General features: G+C 53.7%; 1 protein-coding gene across 1 annotated transcript; it reads right to left on the bottom strand.

Moving 5' to 3' along the window:
* Window positions 1–16,579: 16,579 nt before the first annotated feature.
* Window positions 16,580–17,455, bottom strand: OLIG2 (oligodendrocyte transcription factor 2). The gene has a single exon (XM_074156529.1). It carries the CDS (start codon window positions 17,453–17,455, stop codon window positions 16,580–16,582), a length of 876 nt encoding a protein of 291 aa, XP_074012630.1.
* Between the last annotated feature and the right edge of the window lie 1,177 nt (window positions 17,456–18,632).

Genomic DNA, 18,632 nt, shown 5'->3' with positions numbered 1-18,632 from the left:
GTCCATCCCATGGGCAAACTTCCCTTTGACAGGAGAAGAAGGGCATTGGGGTGGGTGAGGACCTTGTAGGGAACCAACTCTTCTCTTTGGGAGTCCCTGGTCAGAGGGAGCAGTATCGGGACCCGTGATGAAGTGGGATCCTTTTCCTCCTTGTACCAAGTGAAGCCAGAGAAGGGGTTAGAACTAAACTTATAGGGCTTTCCTCATTCTCTTTTCCTGTTTCTCTGTTTCACACCGTGTTCACAACCACTTCTCTGGTGGCAGCACCCTGAGGGTCCCAACAGGGGCACGCACACATGATTTTTGCCTTTGACCCATGTCCCTGGCTGTGCACACACAATTTTGCCTTCTCCTTCTTTCTCCTTCTTCTCCTTCTCCTTCTCCTTCTCCAAGGAGCACATTCAGGAGCACATATACTGCTCAATATAGTGCACCAGGCTCGAAGCTGAAAAATTACTGCTTAGACTTCTCCCTCACAGGGATTGTTTTTTGTTTTTTTTTTCTCCTAGAAGGGTATTTTTCATCCCCCCCCCCCCCCCCCCAAAAAAAAAAAAAAAAAAAAGTGCATTAAAAACCAACAGGTTTGGGTTATTGTTGCAAGAGTTCAATCCTGGTCACTACCATCCCTCCCCCTTCTTCCTATTTCCCAGATCCCCAAGAGGAAAAGAAAGAATAAATGAAAGAAAGAAAAATCCTCAAAAAGAAAGCAGGGGTCTCCTCTCAGACTCTCACGCTTGCAGGCTAGCTCCTGGCACGCTTATAGGCATGGCACACAGCCTCTTCTGTCGGCACAGTCTTGGCAAACCCAGGCCAGGGCTGGCCTTACTCATTGTGTTCAAGTCACCTTCTTGATTACAGCAAAAAAAGGCGTTTGTGGTGGGTGACCGAATTGGCCACCCTACTAGACAGAAGGCAGAAGGAGAAAAAATAGGAAAGAAACAGGCAAATTAGTGTTGCGGGGAGAGGGGAGAATGACACCCAGGGGAGGAAGCGATACCGGCTGCCTCCTATTTATAAGTCAGCTCTTGCCTGGCGTTCTCTGGATGCTCATAAAGCTGTGATACAGCCTGGCTGCCCTCCTCCCTCCCTGGTGGGTCCTGCCACCAGAGAGACTTGCCGAGGGGTCCCGCTGCCTCTGGGGGAGCTGCTCTGGGCATACAGGCCACTGAAATGGCTCTGGATCCTCTCTCGCCATGCTGGGACCGCTGCAGGGGCTGTGGCACCTGCACCTCTGTGGTTATTGCACACACACTCTAGTTCAAGCCTTTCTTTTATGCTACGTTAGGGAACAGATGGGAATTCAGCACATCACCAGAAGAGGCATGTACCTGAGCTGTGGGGTTAGTAAAGAGGGTGATGTATGTGGTAGCCGTGGCAAATTCTTGTTTTTTCCCTTCTTTTCCTACTAATAATCCATTTTCAAAATGCAGGCAGATGAGCACAGCACCTGTGCAAAGGAGAGACTGAAAGTCATTTCTAATTCAAACACAGTTATTGTTTCTGTTAAAATGCTGCCACTCAAAAAGCAGACTCAAATCTCAGTTGCAAATAATTCTGTTGAATTTATATTTTGCTGCAGACCTCAGCAGCTTCTTGCAATGTTTTAGTAAAAATTACACATGAATAGTAGAAGTATATCACCTTGTAACAGTTGGCTATACTCTGGTAGCACAAGAAGCCTTAATATGAAATACATAGTTATCCACAGTTTTAACTCACTGAAAACAAATGAGGGGGGAAAAAGTTAGAAGGGGTTTTCTTGCTTTGTCAAACAGCTTGAAATAAGCAATCAAATGCTCGCTTTAATAATGTTACATGATAGATGTGTGCAAAATAATATCTAGCCTTTCATAAAATATAGCCATGCCAGCGAGCTGTGAAATCACACACGCTAGTGTATAAAATCCCTTTCAAAGCCTTGGCTTTCCTCACGAGAGCAAGAAATATTCTTGGAGGCTTTCTGGAGTCAGCAGCCAAAGCCAACCACTATAGAGGGCTTACACCGATACAATCCAAAAGGACAATTTGCTTGGAAGCCTGTGGCTAATTTCGAGCACAATGCCCGATGTCATGGTCAGTTGTGCTGCAGAAAGTTGGCAGCTTGGCTCAGCCTCTCCCTCGGCCCAAAAAGATGCGAGCGTTTCTGGCCGAAGTTGCACTGCTTATTGGATGTCCCAGACGGCTTCAAACGAGCCCTTTCATAGCGACACACGGCCAAGTGCGGGCAAAGAAACGAGGGGAGAAACAAAGGTGGCTCTGAAGTCATTTCCCCATGCTGAAGCCAGCCATCCGGTTTCGCTCCTTCCCCATTGAGGGGGCAGAAAGCGGCAGGAAGAGATGGGCTGAAAGGGAACAAACCGGCCGAATGGGCTGGCGGGGAGGCAGCCAGGGCCGGGGCCACGCCGGGCGAAACTCCCATTCTCCCTGCCCAGAAAGGGATGAATGATTAATTATAGGCATCCAAAAGGTAATAGATGTGGTGGGCCGGCGTCCTGCAGCCAAGTTCCTAGAGCACCTGCGAAAACAGGAGGCGCCGGGAGACAAAGCCGCTCTCCCCCTTTATGGAGAGCACAGAGGGGTACTGTTCCCCCCTTCACCTGGTCTGCTTTCTGCTGGCACAACCCCCTTGCAGCGCTGGTGATTTCCATGTTCGCTTGCTGTATGGAGGAAGCAAAACCCTCCCTGTCCACAGAGAAAGGAAACGGGGCGATCCCAGATGCCAAAAAGGGAACGGGGAGCAGTCTGGGATCCGGCCCACAGACCAGAGGATGCAGATCCCAGATGCCAACTCTTTCCATCTTTGTGCAGCCTGACCGCCGGTGCACAAGGCCACTGCGTGCATAGGTACTAGAGGTGGGATTTTCAGAGTAACCTAAAGAGAATTAGGCACTCAGATCCCACTGCAATTAAATGGAGACCGGCTCCCTTAGACACATTTGAAAATCCCAGCCTATCCCTATGGATTCAGCAAAGCACAGAAGAACCTGCTAAACTGAAGCACAAGTTGCAGGTGGCAAGGAGTAGGTGCCTGGTTACTCCTACATTAGGATAAAAACATCCTTCTGTGTTTGTCTGTTTGTTTTTGGCAAACTAGTAAGTTTGAAAAGTATGATTTAACCACCCTCTGTGATGGCTCTGTGGGATGATGTTGTGAGTCCTCTCACTGCATTCCATCTTCCCACTGCTGCTCCAGCTCTCAGATCCATTCCCCGCTCCCACCCTCCTCCTGGGACAGAGCTGCACCTTGTTCTTGCCTCAGCAAAATTTGATTTCGCTTAAAATTGGGAGAAGCCATGAACCAGACCTTCACTGCCAGTGAGCACAAGGGCTGCCCACCCCCACCCCAGCTCCAGCCCGGTGTGGACTGAATGCCTGGGGGAGGGGGAAGCCAAAACCCCACTTTCTGTGTTGCTTGCCTTGAGGTCCTCACCTGTCCCGCACAGCTGGCCACACTGGGATTCCTGGCACTTCAGGCAAAACAATCTTTTCAGCAATAGGTCTTGACTGTGGTTTTTCTTGCAGGATTCGCAGAGGGGAAGATGTGCCAGAGGGGGATGCCCAAACAGGCAGCTTTGGACCCAGATCTTCAGCACTGCACGGGCATTGCTTCACCAGTGGTCAGAGGTGTAAGTGGCTTAGGTGACCACAGTGGAGAGCAAGACACACGTGTGAGACCTAAAGGCTTGTCTACCATGGGAAGTCAGTGCAGCGTAAGGAATTCACATGGCAGGTCAGTATGTGATAACTACGGTGCTGCACATTGCGAGACTGACTGATCTTGTGTGAGCTTCCCGGTAGAGACAGTGCCTGCAAGTCAGCATAATGAAGAACCTTATATCCTTGAAGCACTTTGTTAAATAGGATTTAGCTATCTAAGTTGCTTAAGTTTTGCATGCTGCATGGAACAATGCCCAAGTTGCCCTATACATCTGTCCCGTATGTGGTCATTCAGTGGTGTGGGGAAGCAAAACCCCTTTGAGTATCCCACTGGAGGAATAATGAGGAGAAGCAAGGCAAGCATCACAGCCTTTGCCTTGGAAAACAGTCAATAAAATGACTCCTGTGCCTGTTTGGTGAGGAAGGTTTGGCAGAAGAGAAAAAGTAAACACACCAAATAGAGGGAATGACCAGCCTCATGTGGCTGGAAATGCCCCTGTAGTAGTTTCCTTTTTATAATTTCCCTCTCTCTCTTTCCATTAGCCAACCTGTTAATGCTTGTGGAGATGCAGTGGCCTCACAACAAGGCAAAGGTACATTTGGGTACGAGAGATGCTGGTGTGATGGAAAAGTTGCTTGTCCATCCTCTCCTGGATGAACCTGCCTTCCCCAAACACATACCACCAAAAAAATCCTTTGAAGAAAGCAATTGGAAGTCGGGCAATAAGCCTGACACTTCTTTGCAAGTAAAGCTACGCAAAACAGATCTCACTCACAAATATCTTCAAATCATCATCTCAAAAAATGAGATAAAAATTACTCTGAATTTTTAATGAATGCCCTGGGTGGGGTGCAGAGCAAGTGCATATAGGTGCAGGGAGAGGAGGCACGCGCACCCCCAGCATGGCACACACCGTGAGGGCACACCAGCAGGAAGCTCAGCCCCAACTTCAGGCTCTCCCCATGGGCTGGTGGTGGGGTGAGAGCCGCCGAGAGCCACGCGTGTGTGCTGACAGTGTCGCAGGATGGCGCCGAGCCCTCCACCATCGAGCACTAGGGCTCAGCCATGACAGATGTTGTATGCTAATGCTGGGGCGAGAGTCACCCGGGGCAGACACGGCCGCCGGAGAGGCTTCTTGGTGGCACGGCGTGGAAGACCCATCCTTGTCCTCGTGTGTGTGAGCAGCAGCCCGGCCACTGCCTTCTCCTTGGCCACCGCTGGATCCCCTCTCGCAGGAAGCGCGCGGGAGCTTGCCGAAGCGAGCGGGCTGCTCTCGCCGCTCGCTTTTTTCCAGATGGTTGACGCGCACAGGGAACAATAGCCGGGACAGCATGGCAGGGCGCACCGCCGAAACCTCCCCCTGCATACAGAACAGCGCGGGGCCCATAATTAGCGGCCCTGCTCATGTCAGGCTGAGACCGTTCCCATAAAGATGAATTCCCTCCCTGTTGCTCTGGGGGGGACGTTCAGCCAAGGGTGGGCCGGAGGGTCCCGGGACGGGAGGCGGTGGGGATTAGCTCGCAGTCTGGCCCGCCTTGCACAAGCCTTTGTGAGGATAAACAGAACAGTTTTGTTTCCTTAAAGAGCAAACCTGGAAGAAGCATGTTCTGGCCTCTCGATAGAGGTGTCTGGAGTATTAGGCATTCTGGATGCACGTGTGTGTGCATGTGAGCAGGGAACAAAAAATACAAATAAAAAGCCTCTAACTTTTCTTCTGCTGCCTTTGCACACTGACACACGAGGAACCACAGAGCAGCTACTTGCTTGCGCTGTTTCTAATCTAGTCTTTTCAGCTACTCCTAATTTAAAAGTACTGAAATGTCATTAAAATTATCAGCGTCAAAACTTTTGCTTGGCTCCTTGGACGCTCAGCTTCCCAGAGCTACCTGATTCACAGCATCTTCTTCACCGCATGTGGCCCACGACTGTGCCCAGAGAGCAGAGGCAGGCAAGGAGAGTAAGGGCTAATTTTCACCAGTAACCTTGAAGCAGGGACATTGGCTGGATCCTGCCTTTTCCAGGGTGTTGAGGAGCACCCCGGCTTCGAGGTGACTGCTGAAAATTCGTGTTCGAGGAAGAGGAGAAGAGCTTTTGGCTGGGATGAGGGCACCAGGTAATTCCTTGCCCTTGTCCTTGTGGCCGCACCACTGACCAGAAGCAAAAGGGGGGACACTAGAAGTCAAGTCCCAGTGAAAAAATCCACCCGCCATTCAGGCACAGGAGTGGTGCTCGTCCCAACGCAGAAGTGTCCATAGTTTCTGTGAAATATGGGTCAACACCCGGGGCTTTATGGAGCTTCTCTGGACTTTGAGGTTTCTACTTCCCCTGCGTTGGAAAGATCATGTGTGTGTACACATGATCTATGCTTCACAAAAGACATTCAAAGTGCTGTAGATTTCCTCCTCTTTAAAATAATACAGAAGGATTATTTTAATGATAAAACTAGAAGTCCTGCCACCAACTCGGTTGAACAGCATCCAACTTGGAAAGTGTTTGTCAAACGTGCTACTTCCAGGACAGTCACCGCTAGCAGGGTTTTCTCCCTCTTTCATTGCCCAGCACTGCTGGGATGACAAAAACGCAAGCTGCTGCCAGCAGCCAGGCTGGAAACTCTCCCTTAGCTGGCCCATGGCAGCTCTTGCATGGCTCAGCTGTGACCGTGGGGTGCACAGAGACACCCAGCTGCTGTGGGGGACTCGCTCCCCCCGTGCAAGCAAAAGGCCAGGCAGATGCTGGGCTAATAGCGTGTGCTGCAGCAGCACTGAGAAATCGCGGAGAAAAATGCACACCTTGTGTTTGTTTCTACCTGCTCCAAGCTGCTGTATCCACACTATGAGTCTCTGCTGCAGGCGAAGAGGTCATTAATTCCCATCAATTATCCCACCCAATTTCCTCATCCCATGCACCTTGCACGATTCCAGGGATGGGGGAGAGGCTGATATCCCTCCTCACCCACCTCCCAGTTGGTAAGGTTTTATCCCGGTCTGATTTGAACGTATGGTTGGAAAGGCTTGTCATGATCTGCTTTCAGATAAAGCACCCAACATACGGTGCCACAGGAAATGAAGCTGCTGAGATGCTTGAAGAAGAATGTAGGGCTGGATTTTTGCAGGCTTGTAGCCAAATTGGATGTGCCACCTGGGCATTTTGGCATGGTTGTGCTGTCTCTGTGGACTATACAGTAAAGGCAAAGGCTATTTTTCCAGAAGTATTTAATGGTATCTGAAGATGTCCAGATGCTCAGACAGTATATGGAGAAATATCATTCTCTCCATTCTCTGTCCTCATACCCTGTCTCTAAACCTCCATCAGTATCTCCAGTCAGAGATCCTGAACTAACTGCTCTGACTCACTGTCAGACATTCTCATTTTCTTAAATCCCTTAATTTTGCCAAAGTTATGCTTTGGCTTTTCTGATGAAGGAAAACATAGGCAAGAGATGGGGGCCGAGCACGTGTAAGAAGCGATGCCAGCTCACCGGTGGTCCTCAGGCTGGGATTTGGAAACCCGAACACATCTCTGTCTCACTCCGCGTCCATGAGCTGAAAGGACGAGGCAGCGCAGTGGCCTCTCTGCAGCTACTGCTCACTCGGGCTTCCACCAGCCGGCTTTTTCTTTTTAGTTTTGGGTCACCTTCAACCAGCCTCCCGCCCCGTATAAAGTAAGTGTTTCTGGAGTCGGGAAGGAGAAAGCGAGCGACGGCAGCGCCTGAGAAACCCCGATTCACGTCTGCAAAGCGATTGTGCTGTTCTTGGCAGTTGCAGGTGACAACCCTAACGAGTGCCCAGGAGCAGATGAGAAGTTTATGGGCTGTTAATAAACTGTAACCAATCGGTGAATGCCAGCGGGTTGTGTTCAAGCTGTTTAGGGCCACAGGTCCTTGGGAGAGCTTGCACTTGCTCTGCCTTTATTTCAACGTAGCAGAAACATGAAAGCATGTGGCAGACTCTCGATGTTTGTTACAGTGAATAGACATATGTCCCTCACACTAGCATGTAGAATATCTAATTAAGTAACACAATGATAGCTTATACCCAGGGGCAGTGGCAAACAAGACGCTGTCACACTCTTAAGAACACAAACAAAATGAAAATTGCCTCTTTATACATTATAATGAATATGTTTTCAATACATTAAAAGTTCATTTACTAACAGACTCTATAAGACCGGGTGGATTTCTGCTAATATAATTTCATTTTTTTCAGAAGGATCGGTTTGTATGGTTAGGATTAGGGACAGGTCTGTTAATGAAGCTCCTGTGCATTTTTTCCCCAAAAGACCTTAAAGAAGAAATGAAATCTTAATCGTGTGTTTATTGTCTTGTCTCAAGCAAATCCCGCTCTTCAGAGCCCCACCTCAGGAGAGGCTTTTCCCTTCTGCAGGACACATATGCCATGGATTTGTGTCTCCCTTTCTCCTGTCTTTTCTCTTGCACGTTTACAGGCAAGAGACAGTCACCCTGAAGCTGGATGGCTTCGGCTGTTATCTCCCACTTCTGGGTTGGGGATACCAGATGCCAAGGTCTGTATGGCAGGACGGTACTCAAGTACCACCCGGGGGTAAGTCCTGACCCGGGTACAGCTTTTCCTGTGAGCATCCCAGATGGATGATGCTTCCTTCCTCCCTGCCCCATGGCTACAAAACACTTCAAGCAGTGTAAAAGCTGCCTGGGGCATTGCAGCCCGTTCCTCTTCCTACCAGAGAGCTCCATTCCCATTAAGGCATTTTGGCACTTTTTCTATGTGGGAATAATTAAATTGTGCAACACCTGTGTGGGCAAAGTCTGCAGGTGGGGAGGGCTGTGGTGATTTGGGGTGATTCCCACAGACCTCCCCTAGGCCTTGGTTTGGCAGCACTTAGCCATTCCTGGAACACTGGTGACGTGTGACAGACATGCTTTGGGAAAGCCTATCACTTCCATCTCTACCTTCAGCATAATCAAAAGCCAGGAAAAAAGAGTCAATCCCTGGGAGGCTTCTTCCCTTCTTCAACCCAGCTCTGGTTAAATCTTCCCCGAAAACGATGAGCAAGCTGCGGGGGCTGCTGCTGCTACTGGGGTGTGTTGCCGAGCCGTGTGTTGGACCTGCCCACTGTGTGGTCCCCAGGTCACCCCGGGCTGTCTCTCCAGTGCACAGAATTGCCTAACATGGAGCACATTGCCCTGTAGTATACCCGGGATATTTTATAGGAGGTAGGTGATTCCCTGAGCCATCTTTAGGCACTTGAAGAGGGGCTGGCTTTCAGAGGATGCCTGCTTAAAGCTCATGCCTGCAAGCTCGACTTCAGGTGGCTTGAACTCGCCATCCTGGAAAGTCAGGAGCAGACAGGCAGGGCCCCAAGGGATTAAATCCCTCCTCACAGCACCTCTGCCCTGGTGCCTGGCAGAGACACAGCCCCCATAGGAAAAATAGTCCCCAAAAACGTATCCTGGTGAGCACAGGGGAAGGGTCTGCATTTCCACAGCCTCCCCTCTGACATCTCCTATCTCAAGAGCCCTTCGATATTTTTTTATTTCTCACTGCAGCTCATTACACACACACACACATTTTTTGCCCACCGTGGCTGGTGTTCTGATTAGGAAAAAGATTTCTCCCATCCCTTCTGGGACACTATCTCCAGGCAAGGCTCCCTCACTCCTCTCTTTGTGTGGCTTCTGTGCTGGGTGCATCCTGCCGCTTACAGCACCGCAGAGAGCCGGCAGCTTGCCCTCTTGCCACTGTCAGTGAGAAGCTGCGGCTGGCGAGGGAAAACGCTGGCTTCTGCCCAGCTCTTGGGATCATCAGGCTTTCCCGGGTTTGCATTGGGGAAGAGGTTCCTGCAGTCCCAGTGCGCTCAGCTCCCTGTACTGCCCGTTGTGGAGGAAATCTTTCTGTGTTGCTTGAGCAGCATTAAAGAGTCGGATTATTTCCGCTGGCGGAAAGGAGTAGAGGGTGCGGAAAGAGAAACTTGGTGGGCTGTTCAGCACAGCCCCCAAATGAAGGCTGAGCACTGGAAGGGGATGGCTGAATTCGCACCTTGGTGGGTTATCTCTCCTGCAGAGCATGCTGTTGGCTTTTGCTGCCTGAGCTCTGCTCTTTGGAAAGAGTCTGTAGCCTTCCTACCCCTATGGTACATACGTCTCCAGACTCCTTTCCCTTAGGCACAGCAAGCGAAACCCTGCTTGACTCCCTCAGGAGAAACAAAACAAGCTCCCCTTCCCTTCCAAAAATCTGCTAATTTTCTAGTCAAAAGGATTTTTCTTATAAAAATGACTAGCATCGTGAATGCTTTTGTAAAAAAAAAAAAAAAAAAAGAAAAAACACAAAAAAAGGAACTGTGTGGTTTTTTCTTTTTTTAAGCAGACAAAGACGTGTATAAATGTGTGTCTTATACATATATGTATATGTCTTTCTGAAAATAGCATTTAACAAATGCCTTCTGCATCTGCAGAATCCTCCAACAATCCTGACACTGTGATCAATCTGTAGGCTGGTGATGTTTGCTGACAGTGATTGATTGATTTTTCCTGCTAATAGGATCAACATTGGGAATATATTAAACTAAAAGGCACACTTCTGACTTGCAGGAAACACCCCGTGTATTGGGCCTGATCCAATTGTATTGGTTTTGGCAGCAGGATGCAATGATTGATGACAGGCAGGGAGTGGAGGGCTGCTCAGAAGAGGAGTCTGATTCCCTCAGCGCTCTCTCCATGTGCATGACACTGGTTTCCTGCTGGGACAGGGACAGGCATAAGAAGGGACAATGGAGCAGGGTGGCCCATCCAGATAACCTCTTCTAATGCATATGGTGAGATCTGACCTGCCAGTTCAAGAAGAGGAGGCAAAAAGCTGATGGGAAATTAATTCTCAGGAGTTTGTCAAGACATCTCCAACAAGTGAAGATAAATGGCAGAACAAAACTTCTAAAGCTAATCCCAAGAATGGGGATGAATGAAAAAGGGAAACACTCTTTTGCATTTACATCCATCTTTTAGGGTAAAAGGCTTGGGGTAAGCGCTGCGCTTTTGGAGGATCTCGACCCTGAGCCGTTTGTAACTCCTGAGAGGTTTGAGCACCCCCGGAGCTATTCAGGCCATGTGTGTGGCGAACAGGCTGAGCAGTCACCTCTTGCTTTCTTGTTCTCAAACGAATGGACCAGGAGCTAGCAAAAAACTTTCAGGTCCAGCTGTGTTGCCACCAAAAGCAATGCAAAACCTCTCTCGCTTTCTGAAGCACCATCCAAGGAGTAAGGGCGGTGAGATGGGAGCTTGTTTGGACTTTCGAAGGCTGAGCCAGCAAGTACTTCATGCCCTCTTGCAGAGGTGGAGCTTGTACGGTCTCATGGCCCCATTGTCATCTTTATAATTACTGCCTCCCTTTACAAATTTTAGTAAAAATATTTAAATATTATTAAATGCCCGTAGTGGAAAATTCAGTTTTGCTGACCCTGTGATTGCCCAGATGGCTGGCTCATTTTTAACCTGCAGCCACCTGGGCTGGAAGTTTGGAAAGGGCCAGCTCTCATGGCTGGAGCCAGGCTTTTGGCAAACCTTCCTTTCCATCTCAATGCCTGTGTGGGCAACCAGGTTTTCAGAAGCACAGGGCTGGGTTGTGGGTGCTGAGCATTTGTGGAGATGCTGGTAACTCTTCTGAAAATCTGGCCCTCAGCTGTGCATTCAAAACCGCCTGAGCATTCAGAAATAATCTGGGTAACATTGAGTCATGGGCCTGGAGGTTCCCATCCCATGCGGAGGTGGAAACATCACTCCAACACAGGGAAATCAGATCTATGCTGCAAGCACCATCTTGCAACACCAAGCAAGAGCTGCTGGCCTGGTGGCATCATCAGAGGCTGTTTGGCTCCTGTCACACCAAAGTCCTCTGGACCATGCTCTAGGGAATGGCTCAGACAGTTTGTAGGCTGTCGGAGTACTCAGGACATCAGTCTTTCACCTATGGAAGTGTAAAAACAAGCCCTGTTTTCCAACAAGGGAAACAGCATCCCAGGGGTATGCCACAACCTGAGCTCTTTTCTCTGGAATGATATCCCAGTTATCATATGTCACATCCAGCACCCCCATTCTGGCATGGGGAGACTGCAGTGATGTCCAGGGGAAGTTTGGCCTCAAAATATCAGCATGATGAAGTTTTCAAGGGGAAAAAAAATAGGATTTTCTGTCCCCAGTTCATACATTTAACTAATGCGTGCGACCTGTGCTTGTGTACCTCACCCTGCCAGTGGCTCCCACTCCAAGGCTCTAGTTTGTATTACTGGGGAGAGGTTTGCAGATAAAAAAGAACCATGTCTTTCTCTGAAAGACCGATATTTTGGAAAGCTGTTGAGGGGGATTTGTGTGCTTCCTCCAAACATTCATTCAAATGAAAAGGAAGGGAGCCTGCAGCGCCGCGCAGGGGGCTCTGACAGATCCCATCCCACAGGACTAAACTGGTAGCGAGCAGAGCTAGTGCCCTGGTACCTCTCCGTAGAAGAGGCACATGTGCCTTGTAGGATCTGTGGGCCTGGAGGGTTTCGCAGCAGATTTTGGGCTACTTGGCCCAAAATTTGCCAAGCAGAGCCTGAAGAAACCTCCTGTTGAAATGAGACAAGGACATCAAGGGGGTAAATGTGGAGGAACTGTGTGGGTACCCTGACAGGGTCAATCCTTCCCTTCCCCTGCACTTCCCTGAAGCACTGTGTTTTCTGTCTAAAAACCTCTGGTTGCTCCTCTCTCCGCTTTCTGTGCTATGCCTGGGAGGGTCAGCGAGGGTGAGACTGGAGCCATTGGAGGGAGCCATCTTGGTCGGATTATGTGGGTGGGGGCTCCCTCCTCCTGTCTGGATAAGTCGCGATAGACCTGAGACAGCCTAAAAAAGCAGGAGGGGTCTGAAGGAAGGGGTCTGCCGGGCTTGCATGGTTAAATTCGGAGGAACGGGGGGTCAGCGCGGCAGGGAGCTGAGAATTAGGGTGGCCACGCCAGCTCAGGGTGAGGGGAGGGGGGCTGCGGGCTGCCTGCGGGACCAATGCGGGTCCCCGGGCCTCCTGGGGAAGCGCAGGTGACCCCCGGCAGCCCCGCCGATGTGCGCGGAGCATATGGGCTCCCCCCCCGTTCCCGTAACCCTATCTGGTCGGAGCCGCGGCTTCAGCTGGGGGCAATGCAATCAGGGGAACCCTGCGGGGCACTCCTTCGTGCAGGGGAGCATATGGGCAACAAGGCAGGCGGGAGGGCGCCGGGGGCCTGACAGGGCGGCTAATTTCATTTGCAGGTAGCCCAGGAGGAGGGGGGCCGGGGGGACGCACAGCCGGCGGCACGGCCCGCCTCGGCCCGGCGGAGGGGCTGGTACCGGCCCCGGGGCTCCCTCCGCCACCGGGGCGAGGGGGTTAGGGATGAGCAGCCCCAACTTGACCGGCAGCGGGCTCCCGAGGGGGCCAGGTTGCCCTCGGTGTTTTTGGCACCGGGGGGGGCCGGTGAGGCCGAAATGCCCCCTCAGAAGAGCTGGACCCCCGCGGCATCCTCACAGCGTGCCCCCCCCCCAGGGCAGTGCTGCCCGTCGGGACTCCCCGGGGCCACCTGTTAGCGGCGGGGATCGACCCTCGGGGTGGGAGAGCGCGGTCGGGGGGGCAGGCGAGCAGGATTTACCAGCTTCTGGCCGCTGCCGACTTTTGCATCTGTCAGGGTGCTAATTATGGCCTTTAATAGAGACAAAGAACAGCTCCTAATGATGCTCCCTCTAATTCTCACCTGCTCCTGCCCTTCTTCCGCAGCAGCACTCCCTCGCCGGAGCCCTGCTAATTGGGAAAGCTGCTCTGCTTATTGCGGCCTCCCTACAGATGCGGGGTGGTGGGGGGGAGGGAGGACGGGGACACAACGGACGGACAGGCGACGACGGCAGAGCTGGGCCGGGGGTGCAGGGATACAGGGGCAAAACCGGGGGGGAGGAGGGCTACCTCCTAAGCGAGTCCGGCCTGGCGGGAGCTCCGCGTCCTCGCCCCGGTGCGGCGGGGCTCAGCATCTCCGGGCCGTCGCGGGCTCGGCGGAGGAGCGGGCTTTGCCTCCGCGCTCCGGCGGGGACTGGGGTGGCTTTTGCCCCTTCTCCGGCTCAGCCAGGCCTTTAGCTTGCGGCGGAGCCTGGCAGAAGGGCAGCCATCGGGGGGACCGTCCCAAGCCGCTGGCAGTGCCCTATTTTAGACAACTTCTGCCCATCCTCTCCCCCCCCCGCTCCGCGTCCCGCGCCGGAGAAGGCAGAAGCGGAGTGCCTCGTACCGCAAGGACCACCCGCAAAGCCGCAGACCGACACAGAGCTAGCACCCTAAGGCGGCCTTAAAGTGAGGGCCGGTGCCAACGCCCTCCTGGCCACGAAGGTCAGGGACAGCTCTCCTGTTGGAGAAAGCACTGGGGCAATCAGCGGGGTGCCCGCCCTGCCTGTGGCCCGTCCCCCTCCTCGGCGTTGGTCCCCGGGGCTTCATCCCTCCTGGAGTTAAATAGGGTTTGCTTGCCAAAATCGGTGCTGAGGGTGCTGGGAAGGGGACATTCTCTCTGGGGGGTGGGTGTCTCTGGAGAAGGGTGGCTGGGGGGGTATTTCTCGTCATCACTGGGGAGGAAGCTGAGGTGGGGGGGCACTCCTTTCCGAGCCCCGTTTCCGTCCCCTGAAAGAGTCGGCATGGGGCGAACCGCAGAAGAAAGGAGCAAACCCCCCAAGGCAGGAGCCTGGAGAGGTTGTCGGGCCGGGACCGGCTCACACCCCGCGGGGACCCCGACCCACCCCAGCCTCCTGGGAACCGCTTCTCTTTACACATTTAAAAAAATAGATCCCTGAGGTCCAGACTCGCTCTCATTCCACCGAGGGTGTCTGTGCGCCAGAAACTCCTCAATGGTCTATTATTATATACATATATATATATATATGCTATTCTGTATTTATGCGTATGTAGCCAGCTGGCTATTTTACATAGCTCTCCAGCCACTTACCGGTCTAGAGAGAGATGGACGTGTGAGGATTTGCTCGGGCCAGGACGGGGTTTTTGCGGGCTCCCTGCCCACCCCGACGGCAGCGGGACCGTGGGAACGGCGCCCGGGGACCCTCGTTCCCCGTCCCGCCTCCCCCCATCCCGGGGGGCAGCGGCTGCCGCCGTGGGGCTGCCCACCTTCTTTTTCCTCAAAAAACGAGATTCGCTTGGGTTGTTCCCGTTCTCTTTACAGGAAAAGGGGAAGCTACAGGGCTGCTCCACGCCCGCATCCTGCGTGCTTGAAGGTAGCCCTAGCCTTGGGATCTACGAGAGGGCGAAATATTTCCTGCCCAAATACCTGAGTACAGAATTGCTAAAATACACACGGGCGAGAGACAATTCCTTTCCGTGGATTTTCGTTTGGTTATTGCTTTTTTGTTGAACGTCGAGTGCGCAGAAGCGATCACAATGAGCAAACACCAAACCAACAAGTTTAATGTTTCCCTGAATTAATATTTAGGTCTTGCCAAGTGCTGGATTCGGTAGACAAAAATTTTCACATTACGAACCTAGTAACAGTCGTTTCTTTCCTTGCCGCCCTTACTCTGCGATGGGCAAGTGAGGAAAAAAAAACACAAACCAAATCAACAAAACTGTTTCGATTAGTCGGCGAAGCAAACTAACAAAAAAAAAAAAAACTTAGGGAAAAGGCAAGGATGAGCTTAAAATGTTCCCATCCCTTCCCGCCTTTCCGGCCGGTCACCCCGCAGCGCCGGCTGTCCCGCCGCTGTCCCGCACCAGCGCCGCTACCGGCACCTGCCTCCGCCTCCCGCCCGCCTCTGAACAGCAAGGAAGAGGAAAAGGACATTTCTTTAAAATGCTTTTTTTTTTTTTTTATTTAAAATCTCAACAGTGGATCACTTTTTTTTTTTTTTTGCAACCAAACAAGTAATAAATATTATTTAGCAACTTTTTTTCTTTTTTCTTTTTTTTTTCTTTTTTTCTTTTTTTTTTTTTTTTTTTTTACAAAAATAAACAGATGATAAAATCTCTGCAAGGGGCAGCGATAAGAAAAAGTTGTTATTTCAGAAACAAGCCCAAGTTCTCAGTATTGCAACACGGACAGTGTGAAAGTTCCTACACAGAAAGAGCATTAAAGAGTTCAAACTTTGTTAAAGGTGGCAGGAACAACAACAACAACAGAAAAAGTGTTATACTCTTAAAATAAAAATAAAAATAAACGAAAACAAACCCAACAAATCCCAAGAACCCAAAGCAACGAAATCAAGGCAAACCGACCCCTTATTCACTCATGAGGCTTACACAGTACAAGTGCACGGACGGAAAGCTCAGGCAGAGCGGACTTGCATCGTTATCGTTGAACGGTATATTTACAAATCCCGAACCAGAAAGAAAAACCGAGAAAAGGGAGGGCGGGGAAGCGGGGAAAGAGGAAATAAAACCGACTTTCCCGGCTACACTTCCAACCCGGAGCCCCGCTGCTCCCCGCCGGTGCCGGGAGTTCCCGGAGCGGCGTCCGGGTGCTGCGGGGATGGGCTCGGCTCCGGGGCAGGATGTGACCCAGAAAGGGCTCCAAAGGCTCTGCGTGCAGAAACGAAACCGGGAGGGATGTGGGGAAACAAACAATCAATCAATCAATCAAACAAACAAACAAACAAGCAAAAACCCCTCTGCAGTTTTGGTTCCTCCATTTGCGACGAGCCTAGGACTATTCTCCCCTCCTAGCCAAGTTATCGACAAGGTAAAATTAAAAATAGAGAAGATGCGCGGGCGTTTACTTGTGTCGGGGTGGTTTTCCCCGCCGTTTCGGCAGCGGGGCAGACCCCGGGCCGGGCTCCATCCCCTCCCGCCGCCCCTCCGACGGCCCCCGCAGCCGGGGAGGGGGGGACCCGCTGCCGCCGAGGGGGCCGCGTTTGTAGGTCCTGGAGGTGCCGGGGCGGCGCGGGGCAGGGCGGGGCGGCCCCGCCGAGGGACTCATTTGGTGTCGGTGGCTAATCTGGGGAGGCTGGCCGTGCCCATGCCGGAGACGTGGTGGTGCGGGGGGGCCGACACCTGGCACATGCTGCAGGGGCAGGGCATCCCCCCCCAGTGCTGGAAGCCGCTGCCCAGTGGGGCGGCGGCGGCGGCCGAGGGCGACTTGAGGAGCCCGTGGGGAGGTCGGATGGAGCTGACGGCCGAGAGGCCGGAGCCGGGCAGGGAGGCACTGGAGACGGCGGCGGGGGGCAGGATGGGGTGGTGGACGGGGTGCGAGGCGGGGTGGCCCGGGTGGCCGGGCAGCGGGGCGGAGTGGGCCCCCATGCCGCCGGGGCAGGCGGCGGGGTGGAAGCCGGCGTGGTGGCCGCCGTAAATCTCGCTGACCAGGCGCTTCATCTCCTCCAGGGAGTTGGTGAGCATGAGGATGTAGTTGCGCGCCAGGAGGAGCGTGGCGATCTTGGAGAGTTTGCGCACCGACGGGCCGTGGGCGTAGGGCATCACCTCCCGCAGCCCGTCCATGGCGATGTTCAGGTCGTGCATCCGCTTGCGCTCCCGGCTGTTGATCTTCAGCCGCAGCTGCTGCAGCTCCGGCTCCGTCATCTGCTTCTTGTCCTTCTTGGAGGAAGAGGAGGACGACGAGGAGGAGGAGGACGACGAGGACTTGAAGCCCAGCTTGTCCACCACCACCACCCCCGCAGCGCTCATGGCGCTGCGCAGCTCGGCGCTCAGCTCCGGCGGGGAGTCGCTCTGCGTGGAGCTGGACACGGTGCCCCCCGTGAAGCCCCCGCCGCTGCCTTTATTCCTGGCCGTGAGGAAGAGGTCATCGGGCTCCGGGGAGGACGGGCGGCTGGAGACCAGGCTGGCGTCCGAGTCCATGGCCCGGCGGGCGGGACGGCGGCACTCACCGGGCTGCCTGCGGGGAGGGGAGAGACCCCCGGGTCGGTCAGCGCCCGCCGAAACTTGGCGGGGCACCGCCGCCGACCGGTCGGCGAGCCCGTTCCGCCGCCGCTCCGCGGGGCCGCCCTCGGGGGGGCGCCTCCCCTCCCTGTCCCGTCCCGTTCCGTCCCTCCTTGCGCGCCTCTCCGCCGGGCCGGGGACTCGGGGGAGGGAGGGGGGGGGGGGGAAGTAATGGTGCCGCGCTAGGGTGCGCGGGCGCGGAGGGCACTTACCGTGCGCGGGGCGGCCGTGGGGAGCGGCGCGCCGTGACGGGCGAGCACGGCAGCAGCGCGCACCTTGCGGCGGCGGCGGCGGCGGCTTTATAGCCGCGCCGGGGAGGAACGATGTCACCCGGGCGGGAGGGGGGGCTGCGCCAATCGGCGGCGGCGGCGGGGGGGGCGGCTGATGTCACCGGGGCCGGTCCGGCTCGATGGGGCGGGCAGGCGAGCGGGCGGGGGGCGACGGCCGGCAGCGGCGCGGGGAGCCCGGCGGGGGGGCGCGGTGGGGGGGGAGGGACTTTTGTCAAATCCATAATAAAATGCAACAATGACAGCGCCGGGAACAGCTGTTGGGGGGGCGGGACGGGACAGGGACGGGGACGGGACCAAACAGCCCCTGGACCCGCCGCCGCAACGCCCTCGGGGAGGCCGCGCTGCCCGACTCCCGCCAGCACGTCGATGTTTCCCCGTGCCCCGTCCCGTCCCGCCGGGAAGCGTTTAGTCCCGGCCCCGCCGCACGCACCGGGCAACCGTCCGGCTTCCTTCGGCGGGAGTCCCCTCCTTCCCCCCCAAATCGGTCGTTATCCCTCCGTTAAGTGCTGCAAAGGGAGGCGGAGGGGGACAAAATAAGTGATTTCGGCCACCCCGTTCCCCACGGGAGTATTTCCCCAGCGGGGACGCCGGCTCCGGTCCCGCAGCGACCGGGAGAAGAAGCCGGAGCGGCCACCAAAACCGACCCTCAAACAACCCGCCAGCAAGTCCGGAGCAGGGGAGAGAAAGAAAAGAAAGAAAGGAAAGAAAGAAAGAAAGAAAGAAAGAAAGAAAGAAAGAAAGAAAGAAAGAAAGAAAGAAAGAAAGAAAGAAAGAAAGAAAGAAAGAAAGAAAGAAAGAAAGAAAGA

The sequence above is a fragment of the Numenius arquata genome, chromosome 1 (genome assembly GCF_964106895.1).
Source record: "Numenius arquata chromosome 1, bNumArq3.hap1.1, whole genome shotgun sequence".
Taxonomy (NCBI): Eukaryota; Metazoa; Chordata; class Aves; order Charadriiformes; family Scolopacidae; genus Numenius; species Numenius arquata.
The sequence above is the reverse complement of the archived record's forward strand: the minus strand, read 5'-3'. Positions and strand labels throughout refer to the sequence as shown.

What these genes read in the sequence shown, in the direction of transcription:
- OLIG2 (XM_074156529.1), bottom strand. Translation starts at nt 17,455, where the DNA reads ATGGACTCGGACGCCAGCCTGGTCTCCAGCCGCCCGTCCTCCCCGGAG.